Genomic DNA, 25,632 nt, shown 5'->3' on the forward strand with positions numbered 1-25,632 from the left:
GCAGATTTGTGGAGGTCCTCAATTCACCTTTCTGGAAACCTACCTAGTCCGTTTTATTTTAGGTAATTACAGAGCAACAAAAAAAAGGTATTCTTTCATATTTAACCACATTCGCGTTCTCTCTTGTGCACTTCATTTCTTACGGCAAATTCGAGTTTGAGTTTTCATCTGGTATCTCTTCCTTTTAGCCTGAAAAACTTAATTTAGCATTTCCCTGCAGTGACAAATTTTCCTAGCTGTAATTTATCTCAAGTGTCCTTATTTCAACTTCATTTTAAAAGACACTTTCTGGAGATATAAAAATATAGATTGGCAACTTTATATTCTTTCGGCACTTTAAAGATGGTTTTCTGCTTCTCTGGCCTCCATTATTTCTGAGAAGAGGTCAGCCACCATTTGTATTATTCATTACCCTTTATGTAATATATAATTTTTCTGTGAATATTTTTAAGATTTTACCTCCAATTTTTAGGAGTTTGACTATCGTGTGCTTAGGTGAATTTTGCTTGCTTTTTAATCTTCCAAGGGTTTTCTGACCTTTCTAAATATGTAGATAAATATGCTTTACCAAATTTGTGGAGATCTTGGCCATTACTTCTTTAAATTCTTTTTCTGCCCCATTCTCTCTCTTCTGTTTCTGGGATTCCAAGTACAAGTATATTAGAATCCTGGAAATTGTCCCATAGGCTTTTTCATTTTTTTAAATCTTTTCTTTCTCTGTCTTTCACATGGGAAAATTTCTATTAATCTTCTATGGTTTTTAATCTGCTGAAAAGCCCAGCCAGGTAATTTTTTTGTTTTAAGTACTGAACTTTGCAGTTTAAGACTTTTATATGGTTCTTCTTTATAGATTCATTACTCTGATGAGATTTTCTACCTCATCTCTTCACTTATAATCTTTACTTTTTGGCTTTGAATATATTTGTAATAGTTTTTTCAAAATTCTGACCTGTTAATTCCAACATCTGGGTAATATTGGGTTTTGTTTCAGCTGACATTTTATTATTATTATGGATCACATTCTTCAAATTCTTTCTGTACCCCCTAAGTTTTGGTTTATGCTGGTCACTGTGAATAATATGTTGTGGGGAATCTGGATTATGCCACCTTCTTTTTAGTGGTACTGATTTTTGTTCTGGGCGGCAGTTAAATTCTTGGTGGCTCTTTTGACCCCAAAATGCTTAGTTTTATTCTGTTAGGACAGATCTATATTGATTTAATCCTTAGACCAAGGACTTAGCCCTTACTTTAGGACATGACCCATATTCTAAAGCAGGTCTGTAGTAGCCCTTAATTTCAGGCTAGTTTAGCTTTACTCAGGTGCATAGCAAGGACTGCCACTGTGGTGAGGCTGGGGTTCCAACATCTTTCATTACCGTTCATCATCGTGTCAGTTCAGCTCTCAGCCTTGCAACATGTACCCCACATCTGTGAGGCCTAACGTAATCTTGCTCTGTGAAAGTATAGCCCAGCCTTCACCAAAAACCTGTGGAAAACTCCGATGTAGGTTTCTGGGCCCTATTCCTCTATGAAACTCACTCCTCTCTTATACTCTGCCCTGTTAATCCTCACTAGCTCACATCCCTAAACACTGGTCTCTTCCTTCCCAAGCTCAACAAGACCTCTATTTCTACTTAGATTCTACTTTCCTCCCTAGGCCCTAAAAAAAAAAAAAAAAAAGCCAGAGTGAACACAAGGTTCACCTCACGTGTTTCACTTCACTCAAGGACCACAGCCCTATTCTGTCTATGTTAAAAGATGTTTTCCTGCTCTTCTGGCCTCTGCTGATTTTGACAAGAGGTCAGCTATCATTTGTATTGCTTGCCCTCCTTCATGTAATTAGTAGTTTTTCTATGAATACTTTCAAAACATTATTTCCAGTTTTCACGTTGCTTGAAAACAGTTGCTTCACATACTTTGTTGAGTTTTACTGTCACTGATAGTGGGAGGGCATGTTACTACCAGTCACTGTCATAAGAGAAAGCCAATATGCATACCTTTTCAGGAGCACATTATAAATCATGAAAATTGAACACAGAGTAGGTTCAAGGTAACATCAATAAATTTTAAAAAGTAGAAATGGTACTCCCAACATTTGCTGACCATAGTGCAGTAAAACTAGAAATATCTGGGAGGATTTCAAGATGGCTGACTAAAGGCACACATGTCCTCCAAAAGGAAGTACCAAAACAGTAAGGAGATAATCATGTGTTGATTACAGCATCTAAGAGAGAGCACTAGAATTCAGCAGGGAAGGGACAGGGAACATCTGAGGCACAGAAAGAGAAGTGAGGCAGCCACTGCCACCCAGCCAGGATCAACTTGGAGCCCAGAGAGGCTCTCCAGTTTAGGGAAAGGATAAGAGATCCCAGTGGTCCACATTCCCACTGTGGACCCTTGCAAACCCTAGCCATGGGAGAGCTCCTTCACTCTTACAGGCCCTGAGACTAGTAGAGTGAGCTGCCTGGAGTCCAGGCAATGGCACCGCTCCAGACAGGGATTTCACACAGGGTCCCACGCATTCTCCCAAGACCCAAGTAGCTGCAGAATGGCATTCTGAGCACCCAGCTCCCACCATACTGCATTCTGCCCTGAGGCCCAATAGCCCCTAAATCTCTATGTCCCTGGAGTCCTGCTGACATCCCTCAGTATCCATACAGAGGGTTGCAGCAATGCAATGCCAGCTGGAACCATAATGTGGCCAGTTTCCAGCACTCTAGCCCATGCGGTGTCCTACACCATGAAAACAAGCATTGCAGTGAGCCAGGGAGGCTGCTCTTGGGACAAACGGAGCCAAAACATGCACTCCTCAGAGACTGAGAGTGGCCTGCCTGCTGCCTGGGGATGCTGCCACCAACAGCAACCCTGTACTCACCCCTACCCCCACAGTAACAGGGCTATTGCATACTTGCAAGTGTGTTCAGTGGGCCTAGGGACCAGCCCTTTAGGATACCAACCCAGGACTTGAGGATGGGCTCATCTTGCCCGCTGCTGCTGCCACCTGAGCACACCATACAGGAACCTGGGGAATGCCTTGCTCCACCCACCATAGCCTGTGCCCATGTGCACCATTAGAAAGTCTGAGGAAGGCCCTGCTTCACCTGGTGTCACCTCTCTAGGTGTCCACACACATCTCCCAAGGGCCTGGGGGTCATCTCAATATGTCTGTTGCCCCAGACACACATACACATCAGGAGGCCTGACACAGGACCCAGCCTACCCCAATCCCCAGTGCCCGTACATTCTGCTTGGGGGCCTGGTGACTGGCCCACTCCACCTATCACCCTGAGCAAGCACATACACCATCAGAAACCCTGACAAAAGACATAGCCTACCTGCCACCAGCACCCAAGCACACTGTCTCAGGACCTGGTGATTATCCTGCCCTATCCACCCACACATGCCACATGGGGGCATGGAGACTGGCATGCGCAGAACATCATTACCACTGCTAGCATCAGCATATGCCACATGGGAGCCCAACAGTTGGCTCGCCACCACAATGCCATTGCAAATGCCATGTACACTACCCAGAGGCAAAATGACCCACCCACCCTCCCTGCCCACTACTGCCACCTCCAGGACCTGAGCAAGCCATCTTTAGGACCATAAATTAACCCACCTACAGTCACTAATACTGGTGCCCACCTATACCATCCAGGGACCCAAAGACAGGCACCCTCAGGTCACTGCCGCCGCCACCACCACCAGGCTGGCCTGAGGAATAGCCTGGGTGGCATCTCCATCCCCCAGCAAAATATCACCATTGCCTCCATTAACAACCACATCCTAAGCCACAGAGGAAATCACAGATACCACTGATGCTGACTGCAGCCAAAGAAATCATAAAGATACTACACTACTGCATGAACCCTGCATCAAAGCTGAAGTGCCCTACTCAACCAACACTACAGATATATCTACAGGAAAAAAGTCTTCCCCTAAGAAACCCAATCTGAAAAATAGGAAGAAGTGCCTGTTACACAAGATGCATAGATATCAACATAAGGACATAACAGAAATGAAAAGGCAAAGAAACATGACACCACCAAAGGAACACAATAATTGTCTAGTAACAGATCCCAACAAAAAAGAAATCAAAGGTATTTGTAAAAAAGAATTGAAACTAATGATATTAAAGAAGCTCAGTGAAATATAAGAGAATACAAATGAACAAAACAAATAGAAAAACAACTCATGATATCAATGAGAATTTCAACAAAGAGACAGCTGTCATTAAGTAGGACCAAACAGAAAATCTGGAACTGAAGAATTAAATGAATGGAATAAAAATTCAATCAAGAACTTCAATAACAGACCATATAAAGCAGAAGACAGAATTTTAGAAATTGAAGAAAGGTCTTGAAATAACCCAGTCAGATAAAAAATAATAAAAATTTAAAAAATCAAAAAAGCTTCTCTGATATATCAGACACCATAAAGAGAGCAAATATTCAAATTTTGGGTGTTCTAGAAGTAGAAGAGATAGGCAACAGCATAGAAAAATCTATGTAATAAAATAATAGCTGAAAAATTCCTAAGTCTTGCAAGATCTTTAGACTCCATAAATAGGAAGCTCAAATATTGCCAATCAGATACAACCCAGAAAGGTCTTCTCTAAGGCACATTATAGTCAAACTGTCAAAAGTCAAAGAAAAAGAAAGAATTCTAAAAATAGTAAGAAAAAAAAGTGTCAAGTCACATATAAGGAAATGATCATCAGGCTAACTGGATCTCTCAGCAGAAAGTCTAGAGGTCAGGAGACAATTGGATGATATATTTGAAGTGCTAAGAAAAAAAAAGAAAACAACAACAAAAACCCTGTGAGCTAAGAACACTATGTCTAGCAAACCTATCCTTCAAAATGTAAGACAAATAAAATCTTTAGCAGACAAACACAAACTAAGAGAGCTCATCACCACTAGGCCAGTCACACAAAAAATGCTTAAAGGAATCCTACATATGAAAGGGAAAGGACAATATTTACCATCACAAAAGTATAAAACCTACTGGTAGAGCAAACAAAAATGAGAAGCAGAAAAAATTCAAATGCGAGCATAACATAAAGCCTAAGTAGTTATTAACTACGGTAAACAATAAAAGAGAAAGAAAGAAACAAAAGATACGCAAAACAACCAGAAGATAAATTAAAAAATGACTGAAATAAGTCCTTACCTATCAATAATAACCTTGAATATAAATGGATTAAACTCCCCACTTAAAAGGTATAGACTAGCTGAGTGAATTTTAAAAACCATGAAGCATCTTGCTGCCTACAAGAAATGTATTTCACCTCTAAACATACACATAAACTTAAAGTAAAGGTATGGAAAAATATACCTCACGTGAACAAAAACCAAAAGCAAGCAAAAGTAGCTACATTTATATAAGATAAAATACACTCAAAAACACTACAGTCAAAACACGAAAAAGAAACAAGATCATTACATAACAATAAAGGAATCGATTCAGCAAGAGGATATAATAATTCTAAATGTATATGTACCCAATGCCACAGAACCCAGATATATAAAGTATTAGATCTAAGGGGAGAGATTTTAATAGATGTTAATACAATAGTTGGGGATTTTGACATAACACTCTCATTAGACAGATAATCGAGACAGAAAAATCAACAACAAAACACTGTATTTAAACTGTATTTTAGATCATATGGACCTAACATACATTTGCGGAACATTTAATCCAACAACTGCAGAATATATGTTCTTCTCATCAGCACATTAAACATTCTCCAGGATAGACAATGTTAGGCCACAAAACAAGTCTCAACAAATTTTTAAAAATCAAAATCATATCAACTATTTTCTCAGAACATAATGGAGTAAAACTAGAAATCAATACCATAAAGAATGCTGGAAACTATACAAATACATGGAAACAAATTTGCTCCTGAATGACCACTGGTTCAGTGAAGAAATCAGGAAACAAAAAAACAAAAAAAAAGTTACTGAAACAAATGATAATTGAAATACAACATACCAAAACATATGGGATACAACAAAAGCAGTGCTAAGAGGGAAGTTTATAGCAATAACACATCTACATTAAAAAGTAGAAAGATTTCACATAAACAATCTAAAAACATACCTAAAGAAACCAGAAAAGAACAAACCAAACCAAAATTAGTAGCAGGAAATAATAAAGATCAGATTAGAACTAAAAAGAAAAAGAGAGAGGCGAAAAAGTATAAAGGATCAACAAAAGGAAAAGTTTGGTTTTTTTGAAAAAATAAAATAAAAAACCACTAGCAACACTAAACAAGAAAAAAAGGAAGAAGATCCAAATAAACAAAATCAGAAATGAAAAAGGAAACATTACTGCTGCTATAGAAATACAAAAGATCATCAGAGACGATTATGAGCAGCTATACACTAACAACCTGGAAAACCTAGAGAAAATAGACAAATTCCTAGGCATATACAACTGCCAAGATTGAATCAAGAAAAGCAGAAAACCTAAATAGACCAATAATGAGTAATGAGATTGAATCAATAATAATAATAAATCTTCCAGCAAAGAAAAGTCCAGGACCAGATCACTTCACTGCCCAATTCTACCAAACTTTCAAAGAAGAATTAATACCAATTCTCCACCAAATATTGGAAAGAAATAAAAAGAAGATAATTACCCCCAACTCATTCTACAAGGCCAGCATTACCAAATCCAGGTAAGAACACAACTACAAAAAAACCCTACAGGCCAAGAGCCCTGATGAACAGAGACACAAAAATCTTCAACAAAACACTAGCAAAAAGAATCCAACAGAACATCAAAAAGATAATGCACTGTGACCAAGTGGGATTTATTCCAGGGACGCAAGGATGGTTCAACATATGCAAATCAATAAATGTGATACATCATCTCACAGAATGAAGGATAAAAAACATGATCATCTCAAAGAATGCAGAAAAGGTATTAACACGGTTCAATATCTCTTCATGATAAAAACTCTCAACAAACTAGGCACTGAAGGAATATACCTCAATATATAGTAATAAAGGCCAAATATGACAAACAGCTAACATCATGCTGTATGGTGGAAAGCTGAAAGCCTTTCCTCTAAGAACTGGAACAAGATAAGGATGCCCACTTTCACCACTCCTATACAACATAAAATTGGAAATCCTAGCCAGAGCAATCAAGCAAGAGAAAGAAATAAAAAGCATCCAAACAGGAAAAGAGGAAGTCGAATTGTCCCTCTTTGCTAATGATATAATCTTATATCTAAAAATAACTAAACACTCCAACCAAAAACCTCTTGGATCTGATAAATTTAGTAAAGTAGAATGCAAAAATCACCACATAAAAATCAGTAGTCTTTTTATACACTAATAATAAACTAGCTGAGGAAAAAAATCAAGAAGGCAAACCCATTTTCAACAGCTTAAAAAAATACCTAGGAATAAATTTAACCAAGGAGGTAAAATATCTCTAAAAGGAAAACTTCAAAACATAAGAAACTGAGGAGGACAAAAATAAATAGAAAAACATCCTATGCTCATGGGTTAGAAGAATTAATATTGTTAAAATGATCATACAGCCCAAAAGCTATATTGAGTCATAGCAATTCCTATCAAAGTACTGATGCTATTTTTTACAGAAATAGAAAAAAAATCCTTAAATTCATATGGAACCCAAGAAGAGCCCAAATAGCCAAAGCAATCTGGAGAAAAATAAAAACAACAACAGAAAAGGTTGGAGGCATCATACTACCTGACTTCAAAACACATTACAAGGCTATGTAACCAAAACAACATGGTATTGGTATAAAATCAGACATATAGATCAATGGAGCAGAACTGAGATCCCAGATATAAATTCATGTATTCACAGCCAACTGATTTTCAACAATGATGCCAAAAACATACAATGGAGATAGGGCTCCTTCTTCAATAAATGGTGCTGGGAAAATTGGATAGTTATATGCAGAAGAATAAAACTCAACTGTTACCTCTCACCTTATACAAAAATCAACTCAGGATAGATCAAAGACTTAACCATAAGACCAGAAACCATAATATTACTAGAAAAAAATATAGAGATAATTCTTCAGGACATTGGTCTAGGCAAAGATTTTATGGCTAAGACATCAGAAGCACAGGCAACAAAAACAAAAATAGACAAATGGGACTATATTAAACTTAAAAGCTTCTGCATAGCAAAGAAAACAATCTACAGACTGAAGAGACAACTTTTTGAATGGGAGAAAATATTTTCAAGCTATTCATCTGACAAGGAACTAATATCCAAAATATAAAAGGGACTCAAAAGAACAATAATAATTCCATTAAAAAGTAGGCAAAGAATTAAAATAGACACTTCTCAAAAGAAGACATAAAACCGCCAACAGGTATATGACAAAATGCTTAACATCACTAATGATTAGGAAAATGCAAATCAAACCCACAATGAGATGCTATCTTTTTACTCCAGTTAGAATGGCTATTACCAAAAGGACAAAAAATAACAGATGCTGGAGAGGATGCAAAGAGGGAACTCTTATACGCTGTTGTTAGGAATGTCAATTAGTACAGCCATTATGAAAAATAAGAAGACGGCTTTTTTGTGTGTGAATACATAGTAGGTATATTTATTTATGGGATACATAAGATATTTTGATATAGGCATGCAATGCATAATAACCACGTCAGAGTAAATGGGGCATCCATCCCATCAAGCATTTATCCTTTGTGTTATAAAAAATCGAATTATACTCTTTTCGTTATTTTTAAACATACAATTAAATTATTTTTTATTATAGCCACCCTGTTGTGCTAGCAAATACTAGGTCTTATTCATTCTTTCTAACTATTTTATTGGTAACCGTTAGCCATCCCCACTTCCCCCACCACCAAAACCCACTACCATTCCCAGCCTCTCGTAACCTTTATTCTATCTATCTCCATAAGTTCAATTGTTTTAATTTTTTGCTCCCCCAAATAACTGAGAACATGTGAAGTTTGTCTTCCCATTCCTAGCTTATTTCACGTAACATAATAACCTGCAGTTCCACGGAAGTACCGTTTGATCCAGCAATCCCACTACTGGGTATTTATCCAAAGGAAAAGAAATCAGTACATCAAAAGGATACCTGCACCTCTTTGTTTACTGCAGCACTATTCACAATAGCCAAGACGTGGAATCAACCGAATAGTATTCTATCCATGTATAGATATCATATTCAGTCTACAGATGAATGGATAAAGATAACGTAATATCTATACATGATGGAATACTATTCAGCCATAAAAGAGAATGAAATCATATCATTTGCAGCAACATGGATGGAGGTGGAAGTCACCATGTTAAGTGAAATCAGCCAGGCACAGAAAGACAAGTATCAGATGTTCTCATTCATATGTGCAATCTAAAAAAGTTGATCTCATGTAGGTAGAAAGTAGGATGATAGTTACCAGAGGCTGGGAGGGTAAGTGTTGGTGGGCGGGAGTATACAGAGAGGTAGACTGATGCGTACAAACATATACCGAGATGGAAGGAATAAGTTCGGTGGTTGATATCACCATATGGTGCCTACAGTTAACAACAATATATTGTGTATTTCAAAGTAGGTAAAATAGAAGATTTGAAATGTTCCCAACACAAAGAAATGGGGTGATAAATATCCTAAATACCCTGATTTGATCATTACACATTCTATGTATCAAAATATCACAGGTACCCTATAAATGTGTACAAATATTATGCATCAATAAAAATACATTTTAAAAGTAGAAATAATAAAACACAAAACCCTTTTCACCATAAAAATACCTTCATTTCAAAGCAACGCTAGACTCAGTGAGAGAACATACACCAAAACTGAAATATATATGGAAAAGAAAAATGATCAAAGCATGACAGATTAGAATTTCCGAGTAAGGTATACATAAGGTAATACTTGAAAATTCATGCATCAGAGTTAAGCATCATACTCAATGACCAAGAAAAAGAAGGACAAAACAAACTCATGAAGCACAAAGAATTAATAGGTAAAAACAGAAATTGACTTTTGAAAAAAGTTAACACTAAGAAGTAAATCCCAAAACTGATTTGAAAAAAATACAAACACACACATTCTAGTAAAACTATGATCATAACTACTCAATAAAAATGCAAAAGTACAAATTTTTGCAAACTATGCATCTGACAAAGGCCTAATGTCCAGCATCTATAAGGAACTTAAACAAATGTACAAAAAAAAAAAAGCAATCCCATTACAAAGTAGGCAAAGCAGGCAAAGGACATGAACAGATACTTTTAAAGGAAGACATACATGAAACCAACAAACATGAAAAATGCTTAACATCACTGATCATCAGAGAAATGCAAATCAAACCACAATGAAATACCATCTAACACCAGTCAGAATGGCCATTATTAAAAAGTCAAAAAATAAGAGATGCTAGCAAGGTTGTGGAGAAAAAGGAGCACTTACACACTGTTGGTGGGAGTGTAAATGAATTTAGCCATTATGGAATACTGTGGTGATTCCTCAAAGACTCAAATATACACATGCCATTTGACCCAGCAATCCCATTACTGGGTAGACAACCAAAGGAATATAAATCATTCTATTATAAAGACACATGCACACTATGTTTACTGCAGCACTATTCACAATAGCTAAGACATGGAATCAATCTAAATGCCCATCAATGATAGCCTGGATAAAGAAAATGTGGTACATCATGGAATGCTATGCAGTCATCAAAACAAAACAAAACCAAAACAAGATCATATCCTTTGCAGGGGGACATGGATGGAGCTGTAGGCTATTATCCTTAGCAAACTAACACAGGAACAGAAAACCAAATATGGTGTATTCTCACTTATAAGTAGGAGCTAAATGATGAGAATACTTGGACACATAGAAGAAAACAACACACACTGGGCCTTTCAGAGGGTGGAGGGTGGGAAGAGAAAGAGGATCAGGAAAAATAACTAATGAGTACTAGGCTTAATACCTGGCTGATGACATAGTCTGTACAATAAACCCCCATGACACAAGTTTATTATCTACATAACAAACCTGCACTAGTATCCCTGAACTTAAAAGTTTTTAAAAAGTACAAATACATTATATAAGAAATGGTAATGGGGCAGTAACTTCTGAAATGTAGGAAAATAAAAGATTTATAAGAATTAGTTTTGTTCAACTCTGTGAAAATAGAATTGAAAGTGTGTAGGAAATAAGTGTTCCAGGAAAATATAATTTACAACTGACTCTAAAAGAGATGGAAAAATTTTTTAAAGTTTCATTATTACTACAGAAATAGAGAAAATCATCACAGAGCTATCACTACTATCATACCACAAAAAGAGAGCACCAGCCAGATGACTTCGCAAAGAAACTCTACCAAACATTTTTTTTTTTTTTTTTTGACAGAGTCTCGCTCTGTCGCCTAGGCTGGAGTGCAGTGGCACAATATTGGCTCACTGCAACCTCCACCTCCTGGGTTCAAGCGATTCTCTTGCCTCAGCCTCCCAAGGAGCTGGGACTACAGGCATGTGCCACCATGCCCAGCTAACTTTTTGTATTTTTAGTAGAGGCAGGGTTTCACTGTGTTAGCCAGGATGGTCTCCATCTGCTGACCTCGTAATCCGCCCACCTCAGCCTCCAAAAGTGCTGGGATTACAGGCATGACCCACTGTGCCCGGCCCAAACTTTTAAGGAGTAGATAATTCCAATGATAAATGAATTTTCGAGAAATACAGAAAGAGGAAAAAAAAATTTTAATGAAGCAATATAGCATTAATATTAAAATCTGGGCAAAGAATGTGTTTCTCCCATCAAAAATGAACAAACAAAATCACAGACCAATTACACCAATGAATGGCAATGAAAAATCCTAAATAAAATATTAACAAAGAACTAAAGTAGCACAATTAAAGAACTATGTATCATAACTGCGGTTACTGACTCAAACACTAGGATGGGTTCAATATTAGGTAACCAATTAAATATAATTCATTATATAAACAGATTCAAGGAAAAATCATTTGATCATTTCCATAGAAGCCAAAAAAGCATTTGACAAATGTCATTATTCCTGATTACAAAAGAAACAAAAATAAAAATAAAATTAAAATAGAAGAGTACCTCCTTAACCAGAAAAAAAGATCCTCAGACAAATCCAAGACATCTACCCCACTCTATTTGAAACTTGTAAATAGACCAGAGGGGAAAAGTAGCATCATAAAAATTGGAAAGAAAACCATCATTATTTACAATTATTATATGACTGCAAAACTAAGAAAATCACCTAAAAACTATTGATATAAAAAAAGAATTAACATATGTACAAAATTGCATATACAGAAATCAAAAACTTTCAAACATATTTAAAACAACAGATTGCGGCCAGGCATGGTGGCTCACACCTGTAATACCAACCAGTGCTTTGGAAGTCCGAGGTGGAAAGATCATTTGAGGCCAGGAGTTTGAGACCACCCTGGTTAACATAGCAAGACCCTGTCTCCACCAAAAAAAAAAAAATTAGCCAGGCATGGTGGCACGTGCCTGTTGTCCTAGTTACTTGGGAGGCTGAAGTGGGAGATCACTTAAGGCCAGGAATTCAAAGCTGCAATAAGCTCTGATTGTGTTACTGCACTCCAGCCTGGGTAACACAGTGAGACTCTGTCTCTAAAATAAAGTAAAATAAAATAAAATAATTTAAAAATAAATTGGAATATATAATGGTGGAAAAGTCCTCATTTCTATTGAATGCAAAAAAAGATACAACACTTAGGAAGACATAAACTTAACAAGAAATGCATACGACCTATATAAAGAAAACTACAAAACATCTCTGAAGAACATAAAAATTTCTTGAACAAATGGGGAAGCAAAACATGCTCTTAGATCCAAAGACAAGCAATCTCACATGCTCTTGTGGAAATATAAATTGGCACATCACTTAGAGCAGCTTCTCAGTAGCTACAAAACTTACTTATGCATATATCCTTTGAGCTAACAACTCCAATTCCAGGAATTTCTCCTATACATATTCCTGCTCCTGTGTGAAAGGATACATGTATAAAACTATTCATTGTAGAACTGTCCGTAACAGCAAAATATTGGAAACAACATATATCTACCATTGAGGCTGTGGTTAAATAAATTATGCTACATCCATAAAACAGAATAGGATGTTGCTGTGTAAAAGAATAAAGATCTCTATGTACCAAAGCCCCAAAACTGTAGGCAATATTTATCACGGGGGTAAGTGCATATTTTTCTTAGGGGAGGAAAAAAATATTACCAGCATTGAAATATAATGACCACATAGAAACACAACTCTAGGCCAGGAGCAGTGGCTCATGCCTGTAGTCCCAGCACTTTGAGAGGCCAAGGTGGCAGATCACCTGAGGTCAGGAGTTCAAGACCAGCCTGGCCAACATAATGAAACACTGTCTCTACTAAATATACAAAAATTAGCCGGGCATGGTGGTGGGCGCCTGTAATCCCAGCTACTCGGGAGGCTGAGGCAGCAGAATTGCTGGACCCTGGGAGGTGGAGATTGCAGTGGGCCAAGATCACGCCATGGCACTTCAGCCTGAGCAATAGAGCGAGACTCCATCTCAAAAAAAAAAGAAAAGAAAAAAAAAGGAAAGAAAAAGAAATAGAACTCTAAATTCTTCGGTGGGCGGGGGGAAATTAGAACAGTGACTTGGTAATTTTATTCAGTGACAGATTTTATCCCAAGTCATATTTCTGTGAAGAACTCCACTTGATAGCTTCTATTTGATTTTATTTATTTATTTTATTATACTTTAAGTTTTAGGGTACATGTGCACAACGTGCAGGTTTGTTACATATGTATACATGTGCCATGTTGGTGTGCTGCACCCATTAACTCGTCATTTAACATTAGGTATATCTCCTAATGCTATCCCTCCCCCCTCCCCCCACCCCACAACAGGCCCCGGTTTATCATGTTCCCCTTCCTGTGTCCATATGTTCTCATTGTTCAATTCCCACCTATGAGTGAGAATATGCGGTGTTTGGTTTTTTGTCCTTGCGATAGTTTACTGAGAATGATGGTTTCCAGCTTCATCCATGTCCCTACAAAGGACATGAACTCATCCTTTTTTATGACTGCATAGTATTCCATGGTGTATATGTGCCACATTTTCTTAATCCAGTCTATCATTGTTGGACATTTGGATTGGTTCCAAGTCTTTGCTATTGTGAATAGTGCTGCAATAAACATACGTGTGCATGTGTCTTCATAGCAGCATGATTTATAATCCTTTGGGTATATACCCAGTAATGGGATGGCTGGGTCAAATGGTATTTCTAGTTCTAGATCCCTCAGGAATCGCCACATTGAATTCCACAATGGTTGAACTAGTTTACAGTCCCACCAACAGTGTAAAAGTGTTCCTATTTCTCCACATCCTCTCCAGCACCTGTTGTTTCCTGACTTTTTAATGATTGCCATTCTAACTGGTGTGAGATGGTATCTCATTGTGGTTTTGATTTGCATTTCTCTGATGGCCAGTGATGATGAGCATTTTTTCATGTGTGTTTTGGCTGCATAAATGTCTTCTTTTGAGAAGTGTCTGTTCATATCCTTTGCCCAGTTTTTGATGGAGTTGTTTTTTTTTCTTGTAAATTTGTTTAAGTTCTTTGCAGATTCTGGATATTAGCCCTTTGTCAGATGGGTAGACTGCAAAGATTTTTTCCCATTCTGTAGTTGCCTATTCACACTGATGGTAGTTTCTTTTGCAGAAGCTCTTTAGTTTAATTAGATCACATCTGTCTATTCTGGCTTTTGTTGCCATTGCTTTCGGTGTTTTAGTCATGAAGTCCTTGCCCATGCCTATGTCCTAAATGGTATTGCCTAGGTTTTCTTCTAGGGTTTTTAGGGTTTTAAGTCTAACATTTAAGTCTTTAATCCATCTTGAATTAATTTTTGTATAAGCTGTAAAGAGGGATCCAGTTTCAGCTTTCTACATATGGCTAGGCAGTTTTCCCAGCACCATTTATTAAATAGGAAATCCTTTCCCCATTGCTTGTTTTTGTCAAGTTTGTCAAAGATCAGATGGTTGTAGATGTGTGGTGTTATTTCTGAGGCCTCTGTTCTGTTCCATTGGTCTATATATCTGATTTGGTACCAATATCATGCTGTGTTGGTTACTGTAGCCTTGTAGTCCAGTTTGAACTCAGGTAATGTGATGTCTCCAGCTTTGTTCTTTTGGCTTAGGATTATCTTGGCAATGCAGGCTCTTTTTTGGTTCCATATGAACTTTAAAGTAGTTTTCTCCAACTCTGTGAAGAAAGACATTGGTAGTTTGATGCGGATGACATTGAATCTATAAATTACCTTGGGCAGTATGGCCATTTTCACAATATTGATTCTTCCTATCCATGAACATGGAATGTTTTTCCATTTGTTTGTGTCCTCTTTTACTTCATTGAGCAGTGGTTTGTAGTTCTCCTTGAAGAGTTTCTTCACATCCCTTTTAAGTTGGATTCCTAGGTATTTTATTCTCTTTGTAGCAATTGTGAATGGGAGTTCACTTATGATTTGGTTCTCTGTTTGTCTGTTATTGGTGTATAGGAATGCTTGTGATTTTTGCACATTGATTTTGTATCCTGAGACTTTGCTGAAGTTGCTTATCAGCTTAAGGAGATTTTGGGCTGAGACTATGGGGTTTTCTAAATATACAATCATGTCATCCGCAAACAGGGACAATTTGACTTCCTCCTTTCCTAATTAAATACCCTTTATTTCTTTTTCTTGCCTAACTGCCCTGGCAGGAACTTCTAACACTATGTTGAACAGGAATGGTGAGAGAAGGCATCCTTGTCTTGTGCCAGTTTTCAAAGGGAATGCTTCCAGTTTTTGCCCACTCAGTATGATATTGGCTGTGGGTATGTCATAAATAGCTCTTCTTATTTTGAGATACGTTCCTTCAATACCTAGTTTATTGAGAGTTTTTAGCATGAAGGACTGTTGAATCTTCTTGAAGGCCTTTTCTGCATCTTTTGAGATAATCATGTGGTTTTTGTCATTGATTCTGTTTACGTGATGGATTATGTTTATTGATTTGCATATGTTGAATCAGCCTTGCATCCCAGGGACGAAGCCGACTTGATCATGTTGGATAAGCTTTCTGATGTGCTACTGGATTCGGTCTGCCAGTATTTTATTGAGGATTTTTGCATCAATGTTCATCAAGGATATTGGTCTAAAATTCTCTTTTTTGGTTGTGTCTCTGCCAGGCTTTGGTATCAGGATGATGCTAGCGTCATAGTTAGGGAGGATTCCTTCTCTTTCTATTTATTGGAATAGTTTCTGAAGGAATGGTAACAGCTCCTCTTTGTACCTCTGGTAGAATTCAGCTGTGAATTCATCTTGTCCTGGACTTTTGGTTGGTAAGCTATTAATTATTGCCTCAATTTCAGAGCCTGGTGTTGTTCTATTCAGAGACTCAACTTCCTCCTGGTTTAGTCTTGGAAGGGTGTAGATGTCCAGGAATTTATCCATTTCTTCTAGATTTTCTAGTTTATTTGTATAGAGGTGTTTATAGTATTCTGTGATGGTAGTTTGTACTTCTGTGGGATTGGTGGTGATATCCTCTTTATCATTTTTTATTGTGTCTATTTGATTCTTCTCTCTTTTCTTCTATATTACTCTTGCTAGTGGGCTATTAAGTCGTTGATCTTTTGAAAAAACCAGCTCCTGGATTCACTGATTTTTTGAAGGGTTTTTTGCGTCTCTGTCTCCTTCAGTTCTGCTCTGATCTTAGTTATTTCTTGCCTTCTGCTAGCTTTTGAATGTGTTTGCTCTTGCTTCTCTAGTTCTTTTAATTGTGATGTTAGGGTGCAGATTTTAGATGTTTCCTGCTTTCTCTTGTGGGCATTTAGTGCCATAAATTTCCCTCTAAACACTGCTTTTAATGTGTCCCAGAGATTCTGGTACGTTGTGTCTTTGTTCTCATTGGTTTCAAAGAACATCTTTATTTCTGCCTTCATTTCCTTATTTACCCAGTAGTCACTCAGGAGCAGCTTGTTCTGTTTCCATGTAGTCGTGCAGTTTTGAGTGAGTTTCCTAATCCTGAGTTCTAATTTGATTGCACTGTGGTCTGAGAGACGGTTTACTGTGATTTCTGTTCTTTTACATTTGCTGAGGAGAGCTTTACTTCCAATTATGTGGTCAATTTTAGAATAAGTGTGAGGTGGGGCTGAGGAGAATGTATTTTCTGTTTATTTGGGGTGGAGAGTTCTGTAGATGTCTATTAGGTCCACTTGGTGCAGAGCTGAGTTCAAGTCCTGGATATCCTTGTTAACCTTCTGCTTTGTTGATCTGTCTAGTATTGACGGTAGAGTGTTAAAGTCTCCCATTATTATTGTGTGGGAGTCTAAGTCTGTTTGTAGGTCTCTAAGGACTTGCTTTATGAATCTGGGTGATACTGTATTAGGTGCACATATATTTAGGATAGTTAGGTCTTCTTGTTGTATCACCCTTTACCATTATGTAATGGCCTTCTTTGTCTCTTTTCATCTTTGTTGGTTTAAAGTCTGTTTTATCAGAGACTAGGATTGCAACCCCTGCTTTTTTTTGCTTTCCAATTGCTTGGTAGATCTTCCTCCATCCCTTTATTTTGAGCCTATGTGTGTCTCTGCATGTGAGATGAGTCTCCTGAACAAAGCACACTGATGGGTCTTGATTCTTTATCCAATTTGCCAGTCTGTGTCTTTCAATTGGGGCATTTAGCCCATTTACATTTAAGGTTAATACTGTTATGTGTGAATTTGATCCTGTCATTAGGATGTTAGCTGGTTATTTTGCTCGTTAATTGATGCAATTTCTTCATAGCATCGATGGTGTTTGCAATTTGGCATGTTTTTGCAGTGGCTGCTACAGGTTGTTCCTTCCCATGTTTAGTGCTTCCTTTAGGAGCTCTTGTAAGGCAAGCCTGGTGGTGACAGTCTCTCAGCATTTGCTTGTCTGTAAAGGATTTTATTTCTCCTTCACTTAGGAAGCTTAGTTTGGCCAGATAGGAAATTCTGGATTGAAAATTCTTTTCTTTAAGAATGTTGAATATTGGCCCCCACTCTCTTCTGGCTTGTAGGGTTTCTGCCAAAAGATCTGCTGTTAGTCTTTGGGCTTCCCTTTGTGGGTAACCCGACCTTTCTCCCTGGCTGCCCTTAACATTTTTTCCTTCATTTCAACCTTCGTGAATCTGACAATTATGTGTCTTGGGGTTGCTCTTCTCAAGGAGTATCTTTGTGATGTTCTCTGTATTTCCTGAATTTGAATGCTGGCCTGCCTTACTAGGTTGGGGAAGTTCTCCTGGATAATATCCTGAAGAGTGTTTTCCACCTTGGTTCCATTCTCCCCATCACGTTCAGGTACACCAATCAAAAGTAGATTTGGTCTTTTCAGATAGTCCCATATTTCTTGGAGGCTTTGTTCGTTTCTTTTTACTCTTTTTTCTCTAAACTTGTCTTCTCGCTTTATTTCATTAATTTGACCTTCAGTCACGGATACCCTTTCTTCCACTTGATTGAATTGGCTACTGAAGCTTGTGCATGCGTCACGAAGTTCTCGTGCCATGGTTTTCACCTCCTTCGGGTCATTTAAGGTCTTCTCTACACTGTTTATTCTAGTTAGCCATTCGTCTAAACTTTTTTCAAGGTTTTTAGCTTCCTGGAGATGGGTTAGAACATGCTCCTGTAGCTTGGAGAAGTTTGTTATTACCGACCTTTTGAAGTCTACTTCTGTCAACTTATCAAAGTCATTCTCTGTCCAGCTTTGTTCCGTTGCTGGAGAGGAGTTGCGATCCTTTGGAGGAGAAAAGGTGCTATGGTTTTTAGAATTTTCAGCTTTTCTGCTCTGGTTTCTCCCCATCTTTGTGGTTTTATCTACCTTTGTTCTTTGATATTGGTGACCTATAGATAGGGTTTTGGTGTAGATGTCCTTCTTGTTGATGTTGATGCTATTCCTTTCTGTTTGTTAATTTTCCTTCTTACAGTCAGGTCCCTCAGCTGCAGGTCTGTTGGAGTTTGCTGGAGGTCCACTCCAGACCCTGTTTGCCTGGGTATCACCAGCGGAGGCTGCAGAACAGCAAATAATGCAGAACAGCAAACATTTTTGCCAGATCCTTCATCTGGAAGCTTCATCCCAGAGGGGTACCTGCTTGTATGAGGTGTCTGTCGGCCCCTTCTGGGAGGTGTCTCCCAGTTAGGCTACAAGGGGGTCAGGGACCCACTTGAGGAGGTAGTCCGTCCGTTCTGAGAGCTCAAACGCCATGCTGGGAGAACCACTGCTCTCTTCACAGCTGTCAGACAGGGACGTTTCTTCTTCTTCTTCTTCTTTTTTTTTTTTTTTTTTTTTTTTGAGACAGTGTCTCACTCTTGTACCCTAGGCTGGAGTGCAGTGGTGCAATATCGGCTCACTGCAACCTCCACCTCCCCACTTCAAGCGATTCTCCTGCCTCAGCCTCCCGAGTAGCTGGGACTACAGTCACCCGCCACCACACCTGGCTAATTTTTCTATTTTTAGTAGAGATGGGGTTTTACCACGTTGGCCAGGCTGGTCTCGAACTCCTGACCTCAAGTGATCCGCAAGCCTCGGCCTCCCAAAGTGCTGGGATTACAAGCATAAGCCACTGCACCCGGCCAGAAAAGCATTTGTTTTTTATAAATCGAGTGTAACCTAAGTGTACAGGGTTTATAAAGTCTACAGTAGTGTACAGGAACATCCTAGGCCTTCACATTCACTCCCCACCCAGTCACTGACTCCCTCAGGGCAACTTTCAGTCCTTCAAGCTCCATCCATATTAAGTGCCCTATACAGGTGTATCATGTTTTATCTTTTATATCATATGTTTGCCACACCTCTTCTATGTTTAAATTCACAATATTTCTATGTTTAAATATACAAATACTTACACCTCTGTGTTAAAAGTGACTACAGTATTCAGCACAGGTTTGTAGTCTACGGGCAATAGGCAATAAATACCATACAGCCTAGGTGTATAGTAGGCTACGCCATCTAGATTTGTGTAAGTACAAGCTATGGTATTCACACAATGATAAAACTGCCTAATGGTGTGTATCTCAGAACAGATTGCTGTAGTTACGTAATGCATGACTGTACATGATTTTTAGAATTTTAACAGTACAGAAATGCATAAGATATAAAGTAAACCACTGTCAACTCATCCAGTCTCATTTTCCAAGGCGCTTTTGGTCATATCTGTTTTTATTTTGATTGGCAGTCTTATGGTTCAAATGTTTTCCCCTCCAAAACTCATGCTGCCCCTTAATTCCCATTATAATGGCATTAAGAGGATGGGAAATCCAACTATGGTATTTGAGAGGTGAGAACTCTGAGAAGTAGTTAAGATTAGATGAGGTCATTAGGATGGGATATTAGTCACTTCATAAGAGGAGGAAAAGAAACCTAAGCTAGCAAGCTCAGCCCCCTCACCATGTGATGCCCTACACTGCCTTTGGACTCTGCAAAGAGTCTCCAACAGCATGATGGACCTCACCACATGCAGCCCCTCAATCTTGGACTTCTCAGCATCTAGAACTGTACAAAATAGATTTCTTTTTGTTTTAAATTACTCAGTCTCAGGTAATCCATTATAGCAACAGAAAACAGATGAAAACAGATAGCAATCAGTCTAAATACTATGATTACACCTCTATTTCTTGGTTTGTCATCTTTAAGCAGTGACTATTGACTTTATGCCATTAAGAGAATGAATTAACTTAGAGAAACCATCCCACAATTCCAAATTTTGCTAGTAATATTACTTAAAAATTCTTATCTATTTTGACTCATCAACTTTAAGTGGTACTTCTAGACTCCATGCTATATAAGATGAAGAAATGAATAGGCAAAACTTGATCAGAGAGTAATTCTATGAGGCATTTACCTTGTTCATAAAGTAGTTCCATATTCGAATTTTTGCAGGCAACTAGATTGCTGAGTAATGCAATCACACTTTGCATGGTATTACCCAGAATGCTCTCCTGATGTTCCTGCAATAGATCATAATTTCCATCATAACCATACAGAAATACAATTACATCATCATAAAGACAAATAAGCAAATGATGTCCACTGCTTCATTCTTTGCACAAGGTTAAATGATTACCTTTTTGCACTTTAATGAAGCACATCCTTCTATGTTAAGACAAATCCCATCAGTGAGTTAAGTGAGCTGGGAGGGAGGGTAAATCACCCAGACACCAGTGCTGCAGCACAGACTTCCCTGCCCATGAGCTGAGAGATAACACATGGTCCTCCATGCTTTAGGTGGGTAACAAAGGAATTCAAGTATGTAGAACTCAGAAGATCATGCTTGAAGATGAGTTTGATATCACAAAAGAAAACTACTTCAAGCAAATATTTATGCAGTTTCAATATTATGCTGGTACTGATATTTTTCCCACTTTAGTACATTTGATCTGATTTATTACTGCTTTAGTGCAATAAACTACATTTGGACCTAAAAGAGTGGATTGTGAATTTTGCTTTCCTCAACACTTAGCATCATATAGTAGGCAGTAACTTAGGTCCTAAAGAGAATGGAAAATGAGTTATTCTTTAGTTGCAATTTCTCATTTTAAAGGCAGAATCATTTCTTTGTAATTTTTAAAGGGTCTTACAAACAACTTGCTTTTCTTTTGTTCCCTTTTTCATTGCTGTGAATATTTTTTAATATTAAGCAATTAACACAGATTATAATTGAAATTATTAAATTTCATAAAATTCAAAAATAAAGAGGCAGTCTTTGCAGTCTGGAACTAGGATGAGGCAAGAGAGACACACGAGGTGCAAAATGTAAGGTAGTACTCCTCACTCTCAGGTTCCTGTAAGTACCCACTGACAGTGAGGACTCCTAGGAGTCTAGCTTGCCCTGCTCTACGTCCTGCACCCATTCACCATGACTATTCTGCTAATAACTAGTCCAACCCCGAAAAGCAACAAGCATATTAATTAGTAGGCTTGATCTAGACCTTTTTATATTCATTTTCTCCACCCCTCACCCACAGAGAAACATATGGTTTGCTGTTGGGTTGTTTTTTAACATATAGCTATTTTGTGCCAGGCACTGTAGTAGGCACTTGAGGTATGCCAGTGAACAAAGTCCCCTATCCTCACATAAATAGACAACAAAAAGCGTAATAAAAAAGTGAACCATATAATGTATTAGAAGATAGCAAGTACTCTGGCAAAAAAGAAAAAAGCAGAGCAGAGAAGCAAGGTTCAGAGGGCAGCAGTGGGACTGCATATGATTTGAAATAGGGTTCTCAGGGTAAGACTCATTGAGAAGGTGTCACTTAACAGATTTTTTTTTTTTTTTTTTTTTTTTTTGAGATAGAGTCTCGCTCTGTCGCCAGGCTGGAGTGCAGTGGTGCGATCTCGGCTCACTGAACCTCCACCTCCTGGGTTCAAGTGATTCTCCTGCCTCAGCCTCCTGAGTAGGTGGGACTACAGGCATGCACCGTCATACCCGGCTAATTTTTTGTTTTGTTTTGTTTTTTGTATTTTTAGTAGAGACAGGGTTTGACTGTGTTGGCCAGGATGGTCTCGATCTCTTGACCTCGTGATCCATCTGCCTCAGCCTCCCAAAGTGCTGGGATTACAGGCGTGAGCCACCACGCCTGGCATTTAACATAAATTTTATTTTACTTTTTAAATACTGAAGCCTCTTGGTATCTCTTAATTGATTTTAATAAGCTTTTCTTTTGAAATAACTTTAGCTTTATAGAAGAGTTTCAAAGATAGTACAGAGAGTTTCCATATACCCATCACCCAGTTTTCCCTCATGTTAACATCTTACCCTAACCGTGTTGTATCTATCAAAACTAAGACATTTACACTGATACTAACAACTCAGCTACAGACTATTCAAGTGGCACCAGTTTTCCACCGATGGCCTTTTCTGTTCCAGAATTCAATCAAGGATCCTATTTTACACTCAGGATTATTCATTTTTGCAACAAATACTAAGTGCCAACTATTCCAGGTAGTTGGCTTACATCAGTGAACAAAACAGAAAAAAAGCCCTGCCCTTATGGTGTTTACCTTGTACCAGGAGGAGAAGACAATAAATAACAAATAATTATAAGACATGTTAGAAGGTGATATACACTATGAGACAAAATAGGGAACAGGATAAGGCGGCTTGGGAGTGCTGCAGGGGAAGCTGCAATGCTAGAGCAAGCAAAGCATAGCTCCTTCAGAAAATGACATCTGAGCAAAGATTTAAAGAAGTAGACATATGTTTATTCTCCTAATATACTTCTAGACTCTGTCAGCTAAGTTTCTTTAGGATTGTTGCATCTATGTTCATAAGTGATACTGACTTATAAGTGACACCCTCTTCTGATTTTACTATCAATCTCATGCTAACCTTGTCCACCCATTTTATTCCAAATATATTTATTGTGCATCTAATATGTGTTTCTAGGAGATCTGGCAGAACTCACTCATACAAGCAACTAGCTAGCCTCCATATATTTCTACCAGTTGTGTGGAAAAACACACATAAACTCTTAAGTGGTTTTTCTCTTCTCTCACTCAGTAATAATCAACACAGGAGACTTCTGTGACCAAATGTGTGGGATTTTCCCCACACACGAAGCAAGCAATCGATTCTGCAGCTGACACAAGCTGAGCGTTCTCTACTTCAACTCCACAAAATCTACCGGGAAACAGTATCAGACCCCATAGGGCGAGGGCTCAGTCCCACAAGGCTACACCCTCCTTCCCACTTCAAACACTCATCACAAGTCTGGACCTCTGGAACTTCTGACCCGCCAGAGTCAAGTTGGGTTTCCCATGACTGCCTCTCTGGCTTCAATTAATTTACTAGAGTGGCTTACAGAACTCAGGAAAACACGTTTACCATTTTACTATAAAGGACATTACAAAAGACATGGATGGAGAGATGCACAGTGCAAGGTATGGGGGAAGAACTGTGGAGCTTCTATGTCTTCCCCCGGCACACCACCCTCCAGCAACCTGTACATATTCAGCTATCTGGAAGTTCTCTGAACTTCGGGGTTCTGTTATAGGTCCTTTGGGGTTTTTATGGAAGCTTTGTTATGTAGGCAAGACTGATTATATCACTGGCCCTGAGTGATCAACTTAACCTCAGCCCCTCTCCCCTCCCCAGAGGGTGGAGATTGGGACTGAAAGTTTTCAGCCCTCTAATGTTGCCTTGGTCTTTCAGGTGACAAGCCACCATCCTGAAGCTACCCTAGGGGATGCCAGCCATCAACTCATTAGCATACAAAAAGACAGCACCTGAAGACAGAGTTTCTGAGGATTTTAGGAGTTGCATGCTAGGAAACAGGGGTGAAGATCAAATACATACTTCACAGTATCATACCAGTGGACCTTAAAAAAAACTGAAAAACAAAATACTTCTACTCAGGCATCTACAACATCTTGACCCAATTTGGTTATGTCTATTTTCCTAGAAAACCATCTACAACATCCAAATTTTCACACATATTGTAATAAAATCCTACAAAGCATTCTATTACACCTTCACAAAATTTCCCTGGCCCCTATTTATATTGCCTTTTACACCGTGTCCTCTCTCTTGTTGATCAGACTCACCAAAGCTTGATCTATGCTATCAGACTTTTCAAGGAACCACCTTTCCATTTGAATGACTACCCTACATTTTTTTTTTGAGTTAGTCATTATGAATGACTAACGAATTTCCCACTTCTCTCTCCTAGGTATACAGTAGAATGGCATTTCCCCGCCTGCTTGGAAAATGACACTAGTGATGAAAATGACACTTGCTTTGGCCAATTAAACTTACATGGGCAGAAGCATTAAGCGCCAGTGACAGCTTCATCATCCTATCTTTTCCTCTGCCCCATGACCTTCTAGATGATGAGGCTTCTAATGGTCTGCGTATCAGAGTGAGAACATGAAGCAGAGAATACAGGAACCTCTTGATTGGACACGTGGTTTCCAAGGCTTACAAAAATACCCACACCGCATCTGATTCTGAAACTGCTTTCTCAGCAGATTTGTACCTCCCACTGATGAGAGCCACTTGATTTCATATGGGTTTTGCCATGTATGCCGTTGTTTAACACAAGACAAAGTGTTTGCTTTCCAAATACTGATGTCTAAAAATTTTGAACTTCAGAAACACACGCTTAAGAGCACTTTTGCAGTGAACATTAATGTTTGAATGTTTCACTGACACCAGCTTAAGAAGATTAATGTGGAAGCGATGGTCAGCCACCAATTTCATCTAATTATTCTTACAGTTGGTTGGAAGGAAAGGGTGATTAATAAGCACCAAGATGACACTACATGTTACTCGTGATAAAGTAACCAACGATACATAGAAAACCTTTTCTTGTGAAGAAAGTGGAGCTAATAAATCTTTTATTTTTGGTCCCATTTGGTAAAATGACACATACTGCTCCTTGTTCAAAGACCCATCTGTCAGCAAATATAGGTCAGTCTTACTAGAAATAAATCTATTGTTTCTTTGAGATACACATTTTTGTAACTAAATGCACATTTTCTATAATACCCTTGGCAACTACTTTGCTCATTCTGAAGCCAATACTCCAGCTTTTCCTGTACTCATGAGTGA

The 25,632-nt window shown here is 38.3% G+C and overlaps 1 protein-coding gene across 19 annotated transcripts in view; it reads right to left on the reverse strand.

The window, feature by feature from the left end:
* ULK4 (unc-51 like kinase 4) overlaps positions 1–25,632 on the reverse strand; it is a 714,793-nt gene that overhangs the window by 297,639 nt on the left and 391,522 nt on the right. For 17 of the 19 annotated variants that reach the window (XR_010155167.1, XM_063805611.1, XM_054680561.2 and 14 more), the window contains one exon: positions 20,926–21,031. The exons of the other annotated variants lie outside the window; for them this stretch is intronic. Coding sequence is in view for 16 of the 17 variants with exons in the window: in XM_063805611.1 (XP_063661681.1) it covers positions 20,926–21,031 (106 nt within the window). In the remaining variant the exon portion in view is untranslated. The remainder of the gene's footprint in view (positions 1–20,925; positions 21,032–25,632) is intronic. 19 annotated transcript variants of the gene reach the window in all.

This window comes from Pan troglodytes, chromosome 2 (assembly GCF_028858775.2).
Source record: "Pan troglodytes isolate AG18354 chromosome 2, NHGRI_mPanTro3-v2.0_pri, whole genome shotgun sequence".
In the NCBI taxonomy this organism is placed as follows: domain Eukaryota; kingdom Metazoa; phylum Chordata; class Mammalia; order Primates; family Hominidae; genus Pan; species Pan troglodytes.